At 40.5% G+C, this 21,218-nt stretch overlaps 2 protein-coding genes across 2 annotated transcripts in view; both read left to right on the top strand.

The window, feature by feature from the left end:
- grik1a (glutamate receptor, ionotropic, kainate 1a) overlaps positions 1-3,442 on the top strand; it is a 35,438-nt gene extending 31,996 nt beyond the window's left edge. Inside the window, exon 16 of the mRNA XM_084373319.1 lies at positions 2,913-3,442. Coding sequence (XP_084229445.1) covers positions 2,913-3,080 — 168 coding nt within the window. The 3' untranslated portion in view covers positions 3,081-3,442. The remainder of the gene's footprint in view (positions 1-2,912) is intronic.
- A 5,239-nt stretch (positions 3,443-8,681) lies between these two features.
- Positions 8,682-20,870, top strand: map3k7cl (map3k7 C-terminal like). The gene is made up of 5 exons (XM_084373205.1): positions 8,682-8,847; positions 10,014-10,095; positions 12,573-12,631; positions 13,748-13,863; positions 19,909-20,870. The coding sequence occupies exons 2-5, from the start codon at positions 10,020-10,022 to the stop codon at positions 20,087-20,089; spliced, it is 432 nt and encodes a 143-aa protein (XP_084229331.1). The 5' UTR covers positions 8,682-8,847; positions 10,014-10,019; the 3' UTR covers positions 20,090-20,870.
- Positions 20,871-21,218: the final 348 nt, after the last annotated feature.

Genomic DNA, 21,218 nt, shown 5'->3' with positions numbered 1-21,218 from the left:
TTTTTTCTCCATGCATGCTCGCGTCAGGCCTTTTGTTTCTTTTACGGGGTGCAGTCCCGTCAGTTCCAGCGGCGCGGCTCCACTTCCTCCTCCGGCACCTCCTTATCTACTGATCTGGAGAGCGGCAGGCTACTGGGGGATGACACAGAGTAGCCCTGGCAGCGCATTTACAAGACATACACACCCTAGACGATAGGTTTGTAACCAGGTGTCCTTCTTTCTGCCCGAGTGTACCTGCACCTGTGTCGGCCAATCCCAATTACCCAAACCATTTGACCCGCATTACCTGCCCCTCGTGCTCACACTACTTCCTTGCAAAAATGTCCTGTTTGTCTACTCTTTTCAACGGAAGTTTTGCTCTTAAATCTATTCCTTTTCGGTTATGTTATGACTGTGTATGTTTCGATCTAACAAGCTTGTTTTATAGCAGGAATACACCTCATCTCCATGCAGGCAGGTCTGATTCATAAGTGACTGTCCCCCCTTATTTGCATGCACTTATTATTCAGCATGTTAGGAGCACTTTCCTGATGAAAGCCTGAACATACAGACTCAAATAAGGGAAAACACTCAAGACATCTGGAAAGCTTTTTTAAGTGCAGGTTATTATATAAAATGTGCAAGTCACCTGTTTGTGTCCTTTTGAGTAAAACATTAATAAAATTGAGAATAATTTGCAAAATGTGACATTTCAGTATAAACACTGTTTATTTTTGCTGGTAGCCTTCAGATACAGGCCCACAAGTTCAGCTTCATTCAGAGAAGTCTCAGTGGGCATGTGTGTGTACTTTAGAAGCAGACTTTGAATGCCATTTGGGAAATCAAAAGATAGGAAAAGTTATTTGAATATTTTCCTCCTCATTAAGCTCGTTGGTAGACCGGTTTAGTCGGCTGATATGTGGATAACAGTGATGGAGCAACGTGTCAGGTTAAGATGTCCCCCGACACAGATCCTCAGCCAAAAGGGAAGTTGTAATTTCATAAATAATTTCCGGTGACTGCAGGATATTTTAACTGAAGAAATGATGGATGGGATCACAGAGGGCTACAGACTTTCAAGGTCCTCACTCGCACCCTGGAATGACCTTGTTATCTAATCGCAAGATCAATCTCTGTCCAAAGTGTGGTGAAAAACTCAAGAAAATATTCAGTTAGTTTTAGCGAACTTGAACCACTGCGAAGAGGAATAATTGATAATACTGCCATTAAAAAATCAGTGGACATAAGATAATTAAGTAAACCACTAAATTGATAAATAAGATGGCGTATTAAACAAGGACAGAGTCAACAATACCTCTGGATTGGATGTTTTTGATCTCCCTGTGTCCAAAGGTGAATCTAAAGTATGTACCAGTTATTCTAACAAGATGAAAACATACATGAATTCAGGGTTTCCGCTAATTATTGTTTTTCTGTATTTTTTTTGTTTTTTTTACAGGGAAATCTGTGGAGGTCCGACATATTTAAAGGGCAACGCCATCAATTTGACACATTAATGTGTGTTTACAGATCTTGGAAAGTCCGACTGCAAATGTGAAAAAAGTAGTGAAAAGCCTTTTGTGGTTCCAGAGGAAGCTGCATGTAAGCTCATAGTTTGCCTCCAGTGATGTCACTCAGTGGCTGAGCTGCACTGTGGGTGATATAAGTGGATATCTCTGGCTCTGCTCTGATCATTTGTGTCCAACAATGTTCTAGCAGTGCTGTGCTAGACCAGTGGACTGCTTTTCAAATCTGGTGCCTACATTACCCACAATGCAACTTAGTCACTGAGTGACATCACTTGAGGCAATTCATCAGATTACATGCAGCTTCTTTTGAAGAAATAAAGGCTTTATAGTACTTTTTCACATATGCAGTCATACTCCCCAAGACCTGTAAAACACACTGCAATGTATACAATTGATGGAGTTACCCTTTAAATTTCTCCAAGCACAATGTCCGGGGAAAATAGTGCAATTTGTAGTACATTTTGAATTGTACTTACGCTAGAGTAAGCGATTCTGAAGGAAAATGTAGTTGCGTGTTGCAAATATCAGATTTATTCCCCATTTAGCCAGAACTTTTGAATCTTCCACAACCCAAATGGAAACCCTGCTCTTTTTGCTCCTCTGTCTCAGTATTTAAGGTCTGAGGTTGGTACAAGGTTGGTGTTCTCCACCGATACTAAGTCCTCCTAGTATTCGTGAGAAACCCTGTAGGAAGCCACTTTTGTTTGAGAGGCCTTAAGCAAAGCCTGCGGATGAAAGGAAAGAAGACCTTCTGTGGTTGTTGGATGCAAAGACCATCAGATGAGTTTGTGCTATGAATGATAATTTGCTCAAACAAATGTGGCGAGCCCCTCCCCGCTGGAGGAGAGCAAAATAAAAGGCAAATAAACATGATCGAAGATTAATGAGTTCAATGCGATGTATTATTCTGCAGAATCAAATAACCCGGAGGCTTCTCATCTCAGACGGCCCTCTCTTTGATCATTTCAAATAATTACCATATTATGAATTCATAGCTCCCTGCATTAGGATGTTGCTCAGCAGACATTGTCCTTCATCTCTCATCTGTGTAACTGGATTTTCGATGAGACAACAGGCACTTCTAGATACGTTTATAATGCATGCGTGTTTTGTCATTTCTGGTTAGATATTAGAGCTAACTTGTGGTCATCGGTTGTGTGCTCACACTCAGCTACAGGCAAGCTGGATCAAATGCTATTGCCTTTAAAATTGAATTAGTATAGCTTTCAGTTAATACCGTATCAAGTAATTCCCTTGTTGATCCAATTATGAAGCAGCAGTTTTTTTAATGTTACCACATTCACACAGTCTTTAAACTCACGGCCAAAGTTCTTAATGACTTTATTGGCAATCAGCCTTACTTGTGTCCTCACTCCTGGCCTTTAATTCTCCTCTCTCTGGCAGTGCGTGTCTTTTAGCGCCGTGATGGAGGAGTTGGGCATCTCCCTGCAGTGTTACAAAGGCATCCGGAGGAGGTCGCGACCCCACAGCGGAGCAAGGTCAGCTTGCATCTTCTGTCAACCCAAACGCACTCCAAAGAGGGAGGGAGCGAGGCGGGACTCCAGCACGTGAGCCTTGGATCTAAAAGAAACTGACGGGACTGAGATCAGAGACTGCTCGATTGATCGCTCTCCAATCCTCAGTTGTTTGTTTGTTGGCCACCAAATGATATGAAGTTGTTTCCTCGCCACCCCTGTCTTTATACTGTATGTGTATGAATAACACATTAAGCGTCATAGTGTAGGTGTAGTTTACAAAGTCCTGGCCTTGTATCAACATAATGATGTTAAAACAGGTGACGACGACGTGAATGAAAGCTCTCTCATAGTATAAACCGCCGCTGTTCCCTCATGAATCTGCACACTTTATAGATACTCCCATTGTGTAAATGTATGACAACTTCACTGATTTTCAGAGTAAAAGATTTTTGCATTTTTCAAACCGTTGTCAGATTTGCTGTGTTTGTGTACGGTTGGCAGCAGTGTGTGCGCATGTTTCTTTGTGAGCATACTGGCAGGCAGCAAAGGAGCTTCAGAGCGTATCGCTGAGCCAACGCTGGCCAGTGAAAAGAGATAAGGACCTCTAAGGAAAGTCAGGAACGCACCTGCTGCTTTATACCCCTCAAGCACCCGCATCACAGTTATCACTCCACATACACACTCACACAGATACACACAGATGTTTGTGATCATAACATAGCTGCCTACGCAGCAGAGAAAGGATACGATACAGGGTGGAGGACAAAATGAGAAGCATTTTTTTTTTTATTATGCATGATATTCTCAGGGGGTCAAACACAAAACTCAATTTCCATGTGCCCCTGGGAATAACAGTGTTTTTATTTTTTTTTCAAGATGTCATTTTTTTTCTGTTTGCACTTGTCGAATTTGAAAGCCTGAGGGAAGATCTTGTCTCCCTGTACAGACAGTGGATCTCAGTGTATGTGTGCAAAATGGTAAAAACTTCTCCTAAAGTACCTTACAAGTTGTATAACTTACCTACCAGCATATTTAAGTCTCACTGTGATTTATGATGTCATGATCCATTGACAGAATGATAATTTTAACATAAAACATTTATTTTGGAAGTCACTCCAACCAAAGTTTCCTCATAAGAAAAAGTTCAAGAAAAACGTGAAGAAAGATTATTTGAATTTGATTTTGTTTGACTAATTTACAAATTCAGTTTGCCCATACTGACCGCTCAGATAAACAAGTGTGCTTTTTACAGAAGTCAGACCAGGAAGGTCTATCGTCTAACAGCAGTGTTTACAGCACTCTGGCTTTCACCTGCAGGTAATCGAGCGAGGGATGAATATGTTCCCAGCAGCTGCAATTACCTCTCTTCAGCATGAATACACAGAGCAGGGATTAATATTTTCATTTCGCAGCTTCCTCATATTCCAACCCTATCACCAGAGTAAATATTGGCCAGGTACTTTTCTGTAAACTACGGTTGTGTTGCAACTGTTGGCTCTTTGTGTTCAGTTTTTAATTTGATGTTGTGACAACACTGCTTATGATTTAGGCACAAAAAACACTTAGGTTGGGAAAAAGATAGTGTTTTGGGTTAATTGGTTCTGTTACCACAAACAAGACAGGAAATTGTCCTAACGTCTTGTCAAAAATATTGGGTTTGGTTGCCTCTAGCATGGTTGGAAAATGTCCCAGTGTGTCTTTAAAGCAGCTCTATGCAACAATTTGTAGCAATTTACATGTATTCTTTTTTTATTAAGACCTTCCCCATCTCTCTCAGTTGCCTTTACAAGCCTGTGGATGATTTTTCTTTAATTGTTTAATGCTGCTGGACTGTGGATTTCCTTGTGAAGGATTTGTGTCGGATTTGCCGCGACAGTCCAAAGGATCTGACTTAATGCACGTTCTCGAATGCCTCTTTTCAGTCTCTGCTACGCTAACAGAGAGCAACAATAGCTAGCGTTAGTTTAAAATAAAAATAGTCTGCTAACATAAGCTAACGGCCGACTTTCAGCTCAACACAGACGTTCCACAGAGCCCCTTTATTAAATACCCAGTGGTTTAGCCTTTACAAATGTTGAACCACTGACTCGAACAGTGGTTGCTTGGAAGCCACCTCCTTCCCCTGCACCTCCAGACATGACCATCATCTCATATACATGTAATGTGAATGTGATAGAAATGTTGATATGACATGTGTGACAAGACAAATTTGAATGCATCCACGGTTTGCAAAAGCGTAAAATGCCAACATTTTATTCTGGCAGCTGGGCTGCATATCCTCAGGATTGTTTCTGTCCTCCGGGTAAAAGAAATAAGTCAGAGACGAAGAGTTCACTCATGCTGTTTGTCTCCCTGCAACCTCTCGCCCAAATCTTTTAATCTCTTCCCCTCATCACCACTGTTTTTATTCCTCCCATTAGCCCTTTAGTCTTACTGTGCACCTGCACTGGACTGTGGAAGCCTATTGAAGCAAGCAATTCAGTATTCCTGACTTTTTGGAAGTACTGGCATCACTGAAATCACAGTCAAGTAAAGAATGCCATCATTCAGGACACACATATCGACAAAAAACTGTACTTATATATGTCAACATGACTGAATGTTGGTCAGAAACTAGGTGCAGATGGAAAAATGAAGAGGAAAAACCGCTAATGGGGCACCTTAAGCATTAAATCGAGTGTAATTCATCATCAGTAATGTAAAGACTGACCTCCAGTTCTTAGCCTTCACCAGCTAATGCAATGACATTTCAAACAGGAAAGAGCAATAAATGGATATAAACACTTTAGTGCAGTAAATTACTCGGGTCAGGGGTTTTGTTGTAGCATTCCTCTCGGTGGATTGTGTGCACTGGTTTGTGCGCGTCCTTGGAGAATTGGACCGAGCTTTTCTTAATCTCTTCATGTAATGAGTTTTCTCTTTTTTGGTATTCAGATTAATTCTGGGATTGGGCTCCGTCCAATGTAATAGCGTTTGGTCGTCTCTAATCTCCCTAACCCTATAATTCTTAATCAAAACCAAAGTCAGTACCGGTATTTTTTATTTATTTATTTATTTATTTTTATCATTATCTAATCCGTCATGAATGAGGCCATGGATTACAACTCCGACCTTGGCATTCCATTCTGCACTGCTGAGCGGGACTCTCCTCCATCTCGCCAGCCTCAGTCGACCTCACCTGAACAGTTTTCTGCTGTTGGACGATGTTTCTGTCTTTGTCTCCTTGTTTGTTTCACCCACAGAACAACCGCTTGCCTCGATGATCCTGATCCACAGAGCCCTTAAATTCAGTGGTGGTGGAGGAGAGGTGAAAGAGAAATGGAGGAGAGATACAGAGAAGGCAGCGTCTGTCTGCTTGTGCCGTCAGTAAGAAGGTCAGAGATTATGATCCATACTTCTATACCTCTGGCACAGATGGAGAGAAAGATTGAGAGGGAAAATCCAGCGAAAGCTTGATGGAGAGACAGTTCAAAGAGCCTGTTTTTGACATCTTCAACACGGCATAAAGGGCAGAATATTACAGACGGGATAAATTTAACCACCTTGTTGTATAAAAACCCATTTTACATCCCAGAGCACTTGCGCATTTCTTGTAGAACTTGTGGAATTGTGTCTTAAATCTCACATATAAATACTTCAGACCTGTCAAGTCAAGTTCATGTATCACTTCACAAGGCTCTCGACTGTATATAAGAGTACAGAAGAGCTGAATCTCAGCTGCGACTCCGGCGTCAAAGAGTGGCAGACGAGTGAGCGTGACCCATCCATCACAATGAGATGAACAGTCTCTGGGGCTGATAAGGCAGGTCTGTGTCAACAGCCTGTCAATGAAGACAAACGAGGAGGAGGAGGACTCTTGGAGGTGCAGAGCGTCATTTATCTCTCTCTCTCTCTCTCTCTCTCTGTTTGTCTCTCTGTCTGCTACCATCTGAAAGCCTGGCTGTAAATAATTCAGGGGGAAGACTCGTCTGCCGGTGTGCAGGTGAAGTGGATATAAAACTAAACTAATTCTGTCAGAGACCCACGGGGCCTAATGTGTGAGGCTTTTTATTCCTATCCTCAGAGGCTTAAGATCAGTTTAGCATTATTATTATGATGATGTTTAGGCCTATTGTGAATTATGTCTGCCTATAAACAGCGCAGATGGAAAGCAGATAGTGACGGGCTTTATCTAAGTTTCAAGCGGAGATTAAATATGTGAATGTTTTTATTTTTTCATCAAATCTACACGTCGTCTACTTTATGTGAGCAAAGTCAGACGCTTTTCAGCTCTGTGACAATGGATTATTCAGATAATCCAGTGGGGTTTTCCAGCGCTCATTTAGTTGAGGAAGTTGGAGAATTATCTCAAACTAGGAAGGAGCTCTGAATCCTTCATTTTATCTGAAAAACTCGGTGGCACATTGTTTGATTTGACAGGAAGCAAGTTATCCTGGAGCCTCATTTATTAAAACAGACTTTTCAATCAATTTTAATCACAAGTATAGCTTCAGCAGAAGACCAATGCATACGTAGCTATTTATAAAACCTTACTTTGACATGAAAAATGAGCTTATCTCGAAGCAACGTCCAGACTTGACTAGTGATTTACTAGTATGTAGGGGTGTGGCAGTGTATGACACATATCCAAGCCTGTGGTGAACTGTGCGTGAGCTTTATGGACAGTGTGCAGCGGCGACACACTCCCAAGAAGATTATTTAATCAGAAGAGAAAGATCTTCAAACTGAATAACAAACTATCTTTGTTTTCGTGATGGGATAAACTGAATAAACAAACTGACCTGAATTCTGAGGTTGAAGTTCTTCTCCAAAACTACATAGTGCCCCTTTAAGTTAATTTGAGATTATTAGATCATCCCCAAGCAATTTTATTATTTTTTTTAAATATATGTTTTAAAACAAATCCCCATCTGCCTCAGTTGTTTAGGAGAATGCTGTACCACTGCTGTGAAGCTCCAGAAATGTTGAGTCTGCATGGGAGAGAGTAGATAATGACTGAATCTTCATTTCTGGGTGAACCTTTCCTCAACCTTTCCATTAAATAAGCAAAAGAGGCTGAAATACCATTATTTAAAACTTTGTCAGCTCCAAAAATTCATCCTATACTTCCCACAATGCAGATTGGTGTTTTCATTACACCCTTCCTGTCTGGTAAAGGCCCAATCCATCCAAATCTTCACCCAGTGTCTCTTTAAAAAAAAATCTGTCTAAATTCCAGCCTGAACAAATGAGAGAAGTAAACTGTTCTTTATAAAACTTCTTTAAACTTTAAATGTCCAACCATCCAAAAAGATTGGGGGATGCTCTATTTTCTTCCGCAAGATCTATTATAGCAGGAGATGTTCATTCTGAGCAACTGCCTCATTGCACAGCTATTGCAAAGCCAAAGACCATCCCAGAGGCATGACCGTGTCACTCAAAGCAGCGCTCGAGCTATGGGCATTTTTGCGGGCTCGAGTCATGTCATCTGAGACATTTAATTGGGCCCGGGCCGCCACAGGGGGACAGCGGACGGCATTCCTCCACTGCCTGCGCCCTGTTGTGTTGCTCTCCGCCGCGTGGCTGCAGTCCGTGGATAACATGCCCCATGCCCACGCAGAGTTGAGCTGCTGGACTGACACCAGGGTAGCGGACGCCTCGATCATAGTGGAAAACTTTTAAATACTAAAATAATACACGTGGAGACTCAAGGGGGAAGTGGCGGTGAGCTCTTGGAGGGATAGTTGTGCCATATTTGCGCGGCGGCGGCGCACAGAGACGAGCTGCGCCTTCCCGGAGGAGAACAGTCACTCTTGAGGACACACACTGCTGCGTAAAAGTTATTAAACGGAATTTCTTGGCTCGGGTTTGTGCTGCTTCAGGTAACAATGACCTGCTTGCTCACAGTGCATGCATATGAAGTATAGTCTCCACTATAAAGCCTATTATAAACCATTCCACTTACTAATACCCATATGTTCATACAATGCATGTTTTGATCGCCAAAATGTGACCTTTTAACTTTTTTAAATTATTATTTTTTATTATTGTTTTAAAGTGCTCATCTGCTGGTGTAGAAGGTCACTGAGGCATGTTGTGTGAGACAGAGGGTTTACCAGGGTTAAAGCAGGCAAATGCCCTGATATAAAAAGCCTGTACCTTCGCTGGAGGGCAGGGGTGGTGGGGCGTGCAAAATCCAGACCTCAGAGCCAGTCTGTCAAAGCTCTCTAATTATTTAATCCCACTGCAACTCTCAATGCATGATGAAACTGTGTGTGTGTGTGCGTGTGCGTGTGTGTGTGTGTGTGATCACAGGACTTCATACTGGTGTGGTTTCATCACGTGCTTTATCAAAGGGTGTGCAGGCTCTTTCATTCCGACGGAGCGCTACACCTGCTGAGTTCAGTGCTCAGCTCCTCTCTCAGATTAAAGTCACAATAAATGGACTTGGTTGGAATAATTTAAAAAAAGCACTTCTAGCCTCCCATGTCAGCACGTAAGGGTTAGTGATCAATCTGCAGATTTATTTTGATCAATCAATCGTTTAGCCTATAAAATGTAATAAAATAGGGGGAAAAAAAATTAAAGGGGCAGTATGTAGTTTTAGAGAAGAAATTCAAACTCGGAATTTTTATGTTTGCAATATTAAGGAGGTAATAATACAAACTCATGATCATTAATTTTTTCCATAAGTTAATAAATAAGCTGTGCTCAGAGGAAAATAAGGTCTCAGAACACTGTTTGAAGCTAGAAAGGTGGCAGGGTCCACCAAATATAAACAAAATGAAACAGTATGAAATTGTGTTGTCCTTAAAGGTCAGTTTGCTCATTCATATTATTATTGTTTATTCAATTTAATTTGTTTTGCCACAAGAAAATCAGTCAATGAAGATCTTTCACTCTTTCTCTTCAACTACATAGTGCACCTTTAAAGTGACCTCTTCACATTCTGGCCATTTTTAAAGCCGGAAACCGTCTATTCATCTTTCATGAGCTCCCTTGGATTGTGCTAACAGCTCTGTTTTGTGCCTGTGTGGCCCCCATGAAGGGATAAATGATCACCTCAACCAGAAGAGTGTCTCCTGATAAATCTGAAGTTAGGATTGCCTTCAGCCTCGACAACACATCAGGTAAACATCCGCGCACGCCACCGTGCATGCGCTCGCTTCACACACACCTGTGTTCCAGTATCTCCAAACCATTCTAACAACTTATTTCGAGTCGCTCACCTGCTCATTTAACGCTCGGCGGAGCTCTACTCTCGCTGCGTTTCCAGTATGTGCGGTTACACATGCACGGCATTCTTCCCACCAAAACAGACCTGCGCCCCCGTCACCCCCTCCTCACACCCTATCACTTTAACTGTGTTCATTCTTCCTTTGCTGTAGCTGAGACAGGTGCTCCCTCTATTTCTGTAGGAGCACAGCATATTAAAAAAGACAACCGCTCCCGCATGGGCACAGCTGTGGTTGTGCAATCGGACAACCTTTTTTGTGACCAGCATTAATTAGCTCTCAAACAAACTGAATCCGCCCTACCTATGGTGCTCGGTACTGTCGGTCAGGATGTTTTACTGCAGTGGGGCCAGGCACTGGGACAGCAGCTGCAGCCATGCAATGGCAGAGTCAGGTTTCTGACTCTAATACTAACAGTGTCCCACTGCCTGATTCACTCTTCAGCTTTTAGAACACTGGCCTATATTTATAAGCAGTTAACACTTCAAGTCCCACTCCACCCACCTCTGATCCCCCTTGTCTTTCTCCTAGGAAGTGAGATGAAGGGCTGACACTCAAATCCCACTCTGAGCAGAGAGTCATTGAAGTCGACATGACGACACGGCCTCTTACTGAATTATTTTTGTTTCTTAATCGTTCACATTTCGGATTCGCTTCCCTTCGCCTACCAGTGAGTTTTTGTCTGGTTCTGGGCTGTAGATACATTTTAGTGGCGGAGCTGTTTGGGCAAAATCCCACCCTCACCTCCAAAATATTCCCCAGGCGATCCTGTTGTCGTCTCTTTGAACTCGTGTTTCCCAGCAGGGGGAGACTGAGACCTGTGCTCTGTCTGGGGATCATCCTCTAGGCCCCTCGTGACTTCATGCCAAGCATAGTTATAACCCCACACTGTGTCAATCCCAAGCATGAGAACTGTATTTATTCCACATCATAATTGGCCCCATGGCTGCAGGCAGGGCCCGCTAATACTCCTGCTTTTAGAAAGTTGCATCATCCCAGGATTCTCCACATGTGTTCCACAACTCCAGGGGGACATTACTGGCGAGGCAGACGCTGGTGCAGACAACCTGTCTGTTTTTGTCTGTCTGTCTGGCTGCCTGTCTCAATCCCTCTCTGTACATGCATCTGGCCCGTCTGTCCTTTCAGCCCACTCTGTTTGTCCGTCTGCTCTGTACTCTTACACCGCATGTCTTTCAGTCTGACAGCTCATTACTGCTATACAATAAGAGGACATGGCTCATTTATAAGCGAAGCACTCTGTTGCTATGTGGTGTCATATAAGAGGCCCCTATAGGGTTTCATTTGGGGCCATTTTATGAGGCGGAGAAAGGCATTAAAGCAACTGGCTGTAGGGCACATAACTTGGCTGTGCATCAAGGACAAACAACAATATTTATGTAAAACATTAGTCAGATTCACATTGTACAGCAGTAGCAGGACATAGCTCATAAATGCAGCACCTTTTTGTTGTCAATCCCAGATTTAAGAGTTTTCAATATTTTCAAAGCAGTTGCAACATGCAATGGTTTCACCACATGACATAATTTGACAAAATGATCTCCCACAAGTTTCACATATCGGCAGGTTGATTACTTCAATGAATGAATGAATGAATGAAGGAAATCAATCTGAAAACAAGTGGTGGAAGTACATTTCCTCAAGTGTTGTGCTAAAGTGTACTTTTTAGGTTCCCCCGGCGTATTTTAATCTGCTATTACTCCATAAATCACAACGTTTCAGAAGGTAATATTGTACTTTTTACTCCTCTACATTAATACTTACACTAACCTGGCCACCGAGCTCCCAGTCTGAACCACTAGCTGCAGGGCTAACTGAGCTAACTAGTTAAGGGCAGCTACAGTTCGCTGTGACACCCCTATTTTGACAGGTGGCCAATTCTTACATATTGCACCTTTAAGATATTATACAGAACAATAGTGATTATCTTATATAAAGATGATTTGATAGCCTGTAGATTAGAATACTCAGCAGTATATAAAATACTTAACTCCATGACCAGGAAGAACATTAACATGCCCACTAATAATGCATCAACAATAATGAGCCAATAATACAGAATGTATTATCATGCAACACTTTAAATAGGACCATTCTGTATTAAATAAATAAACAAATTTGAATACTTCTTCCTCCACTTCAGAAAACATACTGTTTGCGTTGGAAAATGCTTAGCAGTGGTGCAAAACCATTAAACCATTAAACTGTTGGCATCATTAATAAGTGTACAATATTGTGTTTCTATATGTCAAAGGCTCTCATCTATTGTAGCTCAACATGTAATAAATGACATTCTTAATATTATTTTTGCAATAACCAGTTGTTACTGATAATAATTTGTTCTGTTTCAATAGATGTAAAAGATGTGGAGGACCGCCCTCAGACTTTCCCGGATCTTGAGCAGCGATTACAGGTATACTGTACTTATCTCTGATGCCAGAGGAACATCACATTACACTGAACACACACCTTGTATCACTGGCAGAGCATCACAAGAGAGGAGAGGTAGAATATCTAAGGGAAGACAATGACTTTAATAGCATTATATCCTTACCTTTAAAGGAAAAATCCAAATTCATGCCGTGTACGCCTTTTTTTTTTTTTTTTTTTTAAAAGGAGGATGTCTGACTCCATTTTTGTTTATTACCTAATTACCAGTGAACAGTGAAACAATGTGGTACCAAATTAATTTCCTCTTTGAAATATGTTTTGAATTTTGTCTCTGTTAATATTTCTATATTTATCGCGCTCTGTACTGTTCTCACAACTCACAACCAAAGACCAGGCCAGAAAGACAACACTAACTAAAAAGGAGCTGGGCATGTTCAGAGAAAAAGTCGGTCAAAAATAAACCTCAATATAGAATAAATCCTGCAATAAATTGGACAGAACAGGCTGTTTTTATTAAGATTGTATATCACTTTTCCACTAAATCTCTCTCCTGTTCAGGGTAGACGCTGAATCTATACACTGTACATGTAGGTCAATGTTTTATTTTTTAACTCACTGTGTATGCTCACTCTGCTTTTGGTGTTGTCATTGAATTATCCTTCAACGAGTGCCAGTGCCAGTGCCAGTGCCAGTGCCAGTGCCAGGGTCAAATAAAGTGCATGTTGGTTTAGAGTATCAAATGAGAACAGTAGTAGCAGGTCAATGAATGATACACCTCATGCACTGAACTACAGGCTGATAGAGGCTGGCATGTTTTTAATTTTTATTTCCTTTTTTTCCCACAAAATTATAAACTTGAATTTATAGAACTGTAAAGTTTGGGGTTTTGCACAATGGTGTCAGACACACCACCATTGTGCCACTAGTCTCACTTGCAAGTTATGCTTCCCCAGCAAATGCCATGTCCCTAATGTAAGTTGTAGTTAGAAACTAGTTCAGAGGGAAGGCAATATGTAGGGAATCTGTGATAAATCTTTGTCTTTTTTAATCATTATTATTATTTTACAATATGTTGTTGTTTTGCTGAATAAGCGGCCTCCCTCTGATGTCACACACCTCTCTCTCTGACCTCTTGCAGCCTGTGCCCCCCTGTGTGTCTCTGAGAGAGAGCGTTCAGGTGTACAAGGAGCACTGCAGGATGGCGAGAGAGTTCCACCAGGTCAAACATGACATCGCCGTGCTTGAGGACCGCAAGTGAGTCACTACAAATGTTTGGTTTTTTGCTAAGCATACTGACAGATAATGTGGTGCAATGGCAGTTTGTCCTGTCTATTCTTACTGTATACTGGTAGCTTTGTCTGTAGACTTCTTGGCCAGAGTTGGCATGTAAGTCCTGAGGAAAAGGAGTAACACTTTATATTACGCCACACATATTAGCCATTGAAGAGTTGCTTAATGGGCTTATTATAGCTTAAACTGTTTGGGTAATAGGTGTCAAACTACTACTGTATTAGTTCTGAGTTACAAAGACTTAATTGAGAGTTATTTTGGACACTATTAAAACCTGTAGTTATGTGTTTTATTACATAATAGAGAATGACTTGTGGTACTACCAACTTTATTAATGCCCCAGTAGTTGTAGAATATGGTCAGGGAGAATAAGGATTAGGATTACATGGATTAGTGCTTAATATAGAGTTAATGTGCTACTTATATGCATGCTATGAAGCAACTAGTTGTGTTTCCTAATCTAAAGCGTTCCTGCTGTAAAAGGCTTTCTGACGTGTTCAAATATCCACTAACTGGTACCACTGGTCCAAGAAGAACCAGTGGTAATGTAAAGGTAACAATACCACAGTTTAAAAATACTCTGTTACAAGTAGAAGTGCATTAAAAGTTTTTCTGAAGTACAAGTAAGAGGTAATAGAGTCAAAATATGCTGTCAATAAAGTGTGTATTATGCAGAATGGCCTGTTTCAGAATCATATATCTTATATTACAAGATCATAATTATTGATTCATCGTTGGGTTCATTATTTAAATGTTGCTGCTGGGATTCAAATAGAAAAAGTGCTTTGCACATCTTTTTCATGAGCCAGGAGACGGACCAGTGGACCAAAGGCTGCAAGCAAAGTCCTGCACACTGTCTAACTTTTTTTTTTGCAAAGGTTGCAAATGGTATAGGCAGAGCGAATTTTAGCTACTGTATGTACTTTATGTACTTTTTATACATTTATTAATTATATATCTATATATATATTATTTTATCTTGCAATATATAAGACAAGAGAGAGACAGAGAAGAGGCAGAGAGTAATGAATAAAAAGTTACAACATTGTAGAGTGAAGTCTGGAAGCCAAAAATTATGAATTATGAAGATGCCTCCCCTGTATAAATAACAATAGTCATAGTATTAAGACTAAGCAATCCAAGATAGATAAAGAAAGAACAGGTACGTTATTAATCACAATATGAATCTTCAAAGTAAGTAGTAACTCAAGCTGTCAGATAGATGGGGTGATGTAAAAAAGTACAATATTTCCCTCTGAGATGTATTCGAGTGTAAATAGAAAGTAGCGTGAAACTCAAGTAAAGTACCTCAAAATGCTATTTAAGTGCAGTACATGACCTAATGTACTTAGTAACTTTCCACCACTGAGGAGAAGAAATGCACTTGAGAGACTGCAAAGCATTTAGGATCCAAATGTCCACCAGATGGCACATGTTAATAGCTTCCATACAGCGTTTAGCACCTGATCTACTGAGAGCAGTTTCCTCATGATGATATGTGAGCAGCTGGTAGTGTAAAACTGTCTGACATTTTTTCAGATATTTTTTTTAATGATTATTAATACTTTTGAATTAGAAACATGATCAAGCGTCAGTGATGAGTGTATTTGTGAAGGTTATGCTGGTTTCTTTGTTTGCTTCCAGGGTGGATATTACATTAACTGTAGCTTTGTCAGGTGTAAGTGAGATCTATCGTATGCTTTAATGCACATATCTACTGTATAAGCTTTCACATAGGCAGGATTGTATGAAACACACACACAGTGCGCTCTGTCCCCTGTGCCCTCAGCAGCTGTGGGGAGTCTTAGCAGAGGGATTTTCAAGGCCCTTGCCGTTACCCCCACCACCACACCTACACACACGCACTGACTCGCACACACACAACCTACAACGCTTGGCAGATCCTAAATAGAGAACAGCAGGCAGACTGATGGGATGAGTGTAGCCTTGAGTTTAGATAAGAACATGATGAGTCAGGCTGGTAGAAACTCTTGGTTCTCTCTTTTCATGCTGACACTCATGCCAACGTCCGCTCACACATTCATACACACACACCCACACACACACACACACACACACACACACACACACACACACACACACACACACACACACACACACAGCGCACGCGCACACACGCAGTAAATTGAGACACAAGTAGATATTAGTGAAGGCAAAGCCACAGATTCTGCTTTTTCTCTGACAGTTAAAGTATAATGCAATAGTGACTGATACTTAATCAGAACACTGCATTTATTCCTGTGGAGGAATGTTTTCATATTTTTTGTGCACAATACAATGAACATTTGGTCACTTCCCATATGGGAAGGATTACACTCAGAATGACTGGATAGTTTCAGACATACAGTTGAGTGTTGCAAGGATGACAACAGGAACAACACTTTAACACACTGTGGAGGGATTTTCCAAAATTCACTCTTCAGTCTGCTTCTGGTCACTATCAAAATGTACAAACTGCACTACAGTAACCTCATATGTATTGTGCATTTAACCCATATAGCTGTTGTTTTTTTTTTTTTTACAAACTTTTTAAAACAACCCTTAGTTTGTACAGACACTGATATTACTCTTAGTGTAGTTGAACCTGTTACTGATACCATCATGACACAAACAGAAGAAATACCCCCATTGTGAAATAGTTGTAAAAACAAACATTCACGTCCTTATTATGTTGAGTTAATTTTGGTAACCAGTGTACAAAGGTATATATATCTGGTTTCTCTGGTTTCTAGATGAATTCTGTGGACTAAGAAAGATCTCTTCCTCTTTTTCTCTCTGTCAGACAAACATACAGACACCCAACCACCCCTGCATGCATGTACACAAGCGTGTTTCGACTTGCTTCTGACAGAGGAAAAGAAAGTAATGGACCTGTTTCACTAATCTGTGTTTAGTACGATTGTAACATCATGAATTACAGTAACTACTTATCTTCCCTGTGCGTGGGAGTAAACCAACTGAGATGGAATTACCAGAGAAATGTGTTGAAAATGAAAATATATTGTGGATGTGGACTCACACGTCTGTGCCTGGTTTAATTTGGACAAAAGGATTTAAAATAATCTGTCAGTTTAGAATTATTCATAAGAGCTGATTGTCAATTACAGATCATTTTGGACTCAACAAGTTCAATTTGTTTATATAAACAGACATTTTGTGCACCTTAGTCATTTGAACGTAAATGTGATTTTCACTAAATGTTAATGCTTTAATTGATAAATGCTCACATGTAAGCCTCTAAAGCACTTATTCACCATTTCACCTCTACAGTAAGAACAACATATGGGTTTTTGTTGTTGTTTGTTTTAAACAGGATTTAAAGGGTTATTTGTGATCCGAATGCAAACAGAAGAGTAGCCCCACTGACAAAATGTTTTACACTCAAGACTCATATCACATTGATATTAATAGACTGGTCTATAAATGAAGGGACAAATCCTAGACACAAAAGTAAATCGAAATTTCTTGTTTCCTCTTATTTGTTTAAATCCCATGTTTAAAAAGTACCTACCACATGCATGTGCTACTTTAGCTCAAATTTAAAAGAAACTAGAATGGCACTCTGTACCCAGTGAGCAAAGAGTGATCTAGACCACTCTTTGCTCACTGGGTAGAGCGCATACCTCCATCAAGGCCCACCAGTCCACTTTAATTTATCAATATCAAATAAAACATATTTAAATCCACTAGATCCGGATTTTTGTTACAATCTGCAGTCAATTGTACTCACAGCCACCTAAATATGCTTTTCATCAAGATCCATGCATTATTTCCTGAGAAATTAATAAAAAAGTTTAAAAACGCCAAATCTCGCAATATTAAAGAAAGTGAGGAAAAATTCCTGGATCTTTCCCTCTATCCGGATCCATTCGAAAATTCCGGTTATTATACACCAATGAAAACATGCTGTAACACAATTATCCTACACACTGGACCTTCAAATCACTTAAAGTTCAACCTACAGTATATAAGAACCAGTACAGTCTTTATTAAAGCTCCACAGGCAGCCTGTATCGTAGAATAGAGACCCCTTTTCTTCTTTGTTGATGCTGCTGTTATGTGACTTGGCACTTCCCAGCAGTAATACAACACTGACAGTCACACACTCTCCGAGGCCATGACATGCACATTGTACACATACGTGTGCATGCGTGCATGCTTACGCTGCCTTTCAAAGTCCAAAGGCTGATCTCTTCCCAGAGAGTGAAGTCGGGTCATGCTGTCTAAACTGGAGCTGGAGTCCTTCACGGCGGTGCGGCTTTATTGGGAAAGATTGTTTGGGATGGGAATTAATGTTGTTAGTTTCTGGAATTTACCTTGTCATGCACATGTAAGCGCTCTGCCTGCCTGCAACTTACAAGATACCAAAAATACTGTTGGAGTAGAGAAACATTTGTCAGACAAGAGATTAAAGTCTTTACCTGACATTTCAAACAAATAACTTTGTCTTCTGTCTTCCCTGTTTGATCAAATCTGCCACAAAAAGCTCCTCTTCTTGTTTCTTATAATCATCTTTCCTAAAGAACTCATCAGAGATGATTTATAATTTACTAAAAAGTTACTCCAAGGAGTTTTAAACTGTTTATGAAACAGTCTCAGATTAATATAGCTGCCTCTATATAATCTACATGAGCAAACCAGACAATCAACGAGAAGATTGACTGTTTCTGAATTGTATTATAGTTATTTTTAATATCTGTCACTGGCTTGGACTCATAAAATTAAAGCAATTTATTTGGTGGAGCGCTGAGGCTGAATTGAGGAGTCTCACAGCCTGAGAAAAGAAGCTGCTCTGTAGTCTGGTGGTACAGTAGACACTTAAACGTTTACTTTGTTTCACTATCATCATTTGTGCAGTTATTCATCTTTTTGTTTGTTTTTGAAAATTCCTTTGTTAAACATTGAAAGTTTAACACTTTCACTTCTAAAACAAATGCACACACTGACCAGATCAAGATCTTTGTGACAGGTAGTGGTGGAAACACTACTCCTTTTGTCCACAGGAGCCGCTAAAATCAACACCAAAAAAAAGCTCCTTGTAGCTGCTTTAAATCATCACATAATGAGCAAAAATACTGAACTTCAATCTCACCTAAATTGTTTATGCTTCAGGGAGACCATGAAACCAGCTTGTTTCTATAGCTAATGGACCTGAATTTGACTGAACACGCATAGACCTCTTGCATTACACTGTAACTACCTGTATCAGCCTTTGTCTTTGTAGTTTAAGTTAGTTCCAAATATCAACACAACAATTTGTGCTGTCTGTAATAATTATTATACTGTGTTAGGCCACGGCCCACCAAATGCCTTCTTTACTTCGTCTACAGTTAGCTTTGTTTCACAACAGTATCAATATTTTTTTTACCAGCTCTTCCTGTAACTTTGCATTGTTCCAATGTTTATTTGTGGTTTCTTTAGTTTCCTCCCACATACTAGAAACAAGATAGCTGGAAAATTTAAATTGCTCATTGGTATGAATGTGCATCGGCTTTTCAATGAACCAGGAACCTGTTATGGGCGTTCCCCTGCCTCTGGCAGTGTAGCCTGGGACAGTGTCCAACTTTTTATATCAAAAACATTCAGTTAGGAAAGAGGGAGAAAAAAAGACTCAAGAGTGAGAGTCAATTAATTATAGATTTTGGAGAACTAGTACAGTGTTTTATTGAAATTCTTTATTAGGAATATCCCCTTGAGATGTGTCCTGTTGTTTTCAAGGGGGTCGTATGCAATATAAATACAATTAGACAAAACTAATTAAAGATTATTAAACCTAATTTGGCGAAGCGAACAAACAAAACAAAACAAAAGATAACAAGAAATATCAAATAATAAGGTATACAAAATCAGGAGATCATAATACAGCATGAGAGCAGATCAATTATTCATAGATTACATTTTCTGCATTTTGATCTGTTTTTAAAATAAAAAAATAAACATAAAAATGTGCACCTGCTTCTATAATCTCTATCACACTCATCCACTTAGGCGTAAATTGCTGGCAGAGCTAGTGGAGGACGAGAAGGTCGCCGTGGAGATCGCCCGTCTAGAGGAGGAGTTTCGGCGTCTAACGGAGGAGAACCGCACCCTGGTGACTGTCCACAATGAGCGCGCTCAGCAGCTGGAGAGCCTCTGCTTGACCAATCGGACGAGGCAGGACTCCTCGTGACCTCTGACCTCCACAGAACCTGAGACCTCCAAACATCCAGCTGACGCCCAGCAGAGATAAAGGCTCATTCTGCACAGCAACAGTCAGTGAATCAGCTAATTACACAGAAAGGCGCCGTGTTTGTTCAAGCCTGAGTCATTCATTTGAACCACAGACGGACTGTCGTCATCAGTGTGAGGTTGTTATAGGGATTTTACTGAGCTATGACACACGACCACTTTTTCTGGGTGCTGTTTGGTTATTATATGATCTTGCAGAACCTTCCTGCAACACCTCATGGTATACTGTTTATACAATGTCAGCTGCTGTCAATGTGATCCGTCTCAGGTCCTGTGGAGACTCAGATCTTTTACCTGAGGTCTGTGGAGGGAGTTGGAGATGATGTGGTCCAAATGTTGTGTGTGCCCCCACCCCCTCCTTCTCCCACTCTCCCACCCACAGCACTTGCCCATCAAGTTCCTGTTATGATAATGAAAAAAAAGGAAATGAGATGAGTGGTTAAGACAGCGTCAGGTGACGGAGGAGTTAGAGCCATTTGTGAGAGTGATAATCCTTTTCACAATAAGTATCTGTTAGGGTTGTACATTTTTTTGATGTGTCACCCACCTGTCGAAGGGGAAGTATTCTACAAGATAAACTGTTGCTTAATTGTCTTCGTCTATTAATAAAATGCATTTTATTTAACTGCCAGCATCAGTTCCTTAATTTCATTTCTCAAAGCCGCTGCAGTTGTGTTTGCTGTGTGCTTTATGTTATGACCACATTGCCAGCATTTACATGGAAAAGGGAACTAGATTTTTTATTTTTTTTTTCATGTGGGAGATTAGCTCATTCTGGAATTATGAAACTGTCCCCTGATTGGTCAGTTAGACTCTGGCAGGCTTCCTTCTTCCTCCTTTGAATCATGTGACATTAAATACAGTGGTTTAGTGATACTTGCCTTGCTGCCTGGTTCTTCAGCTTTTGTAAGTGTGCTTTTTCTTTACACAAAATGTTAGCACTACACTATTTTTCTGGCAGTATTAATTTGCCTTTATGATCATCAAATCACAGACTGATGTTTGATAGATATTTACATGACCAATAACAGCTGCTGACACCTCGAAGGCCACAGAAAAGATCTAGAATT

This window comes from Pagrus pagrus, assembly GCF_965226575.1.
Source record: "Pagrus pagrus genome assembly, chromosome: 14".
NCBI lineage: Eukaryota > Metazoa > Chordata > Actinopteri > Spariformes > Sparidae > Pagrus > Pagrus pagrus.
The sequence above is the reverse complement of the archived record's forward strand: the minus strand, read 5'-3'. Positions and strand labels throughout refer to the sequence as shown.

What these genes read in the sequence shown, in the direction of transcription:
- map3k7cl (XM_084373205.1), top strand. Translation starts at nt 10,020, where the DNA reads ATGATCACCTCAACCAGAAGAGTGTCTCCTGATAAATCTGAAGTTAGG. An exon ending in CAGCCTCGACAACACATCAG is followed by an intron (nt 10,096 to 12,572) that starts GTAAACATCCGC and finishes CTGTTTCAATAG; the next exon opens with ATGTAAAAGATGTGGAGGAC. An exon ending in GCCGTGCTTGAGGACCGCAA is followed by an intron (nt 13,864 to 19,908) that starts GTGAGTCACTAC and finishes TCATCCACTTAG; the next exon opens with GCGTAAATTGCTGGCAGAGC.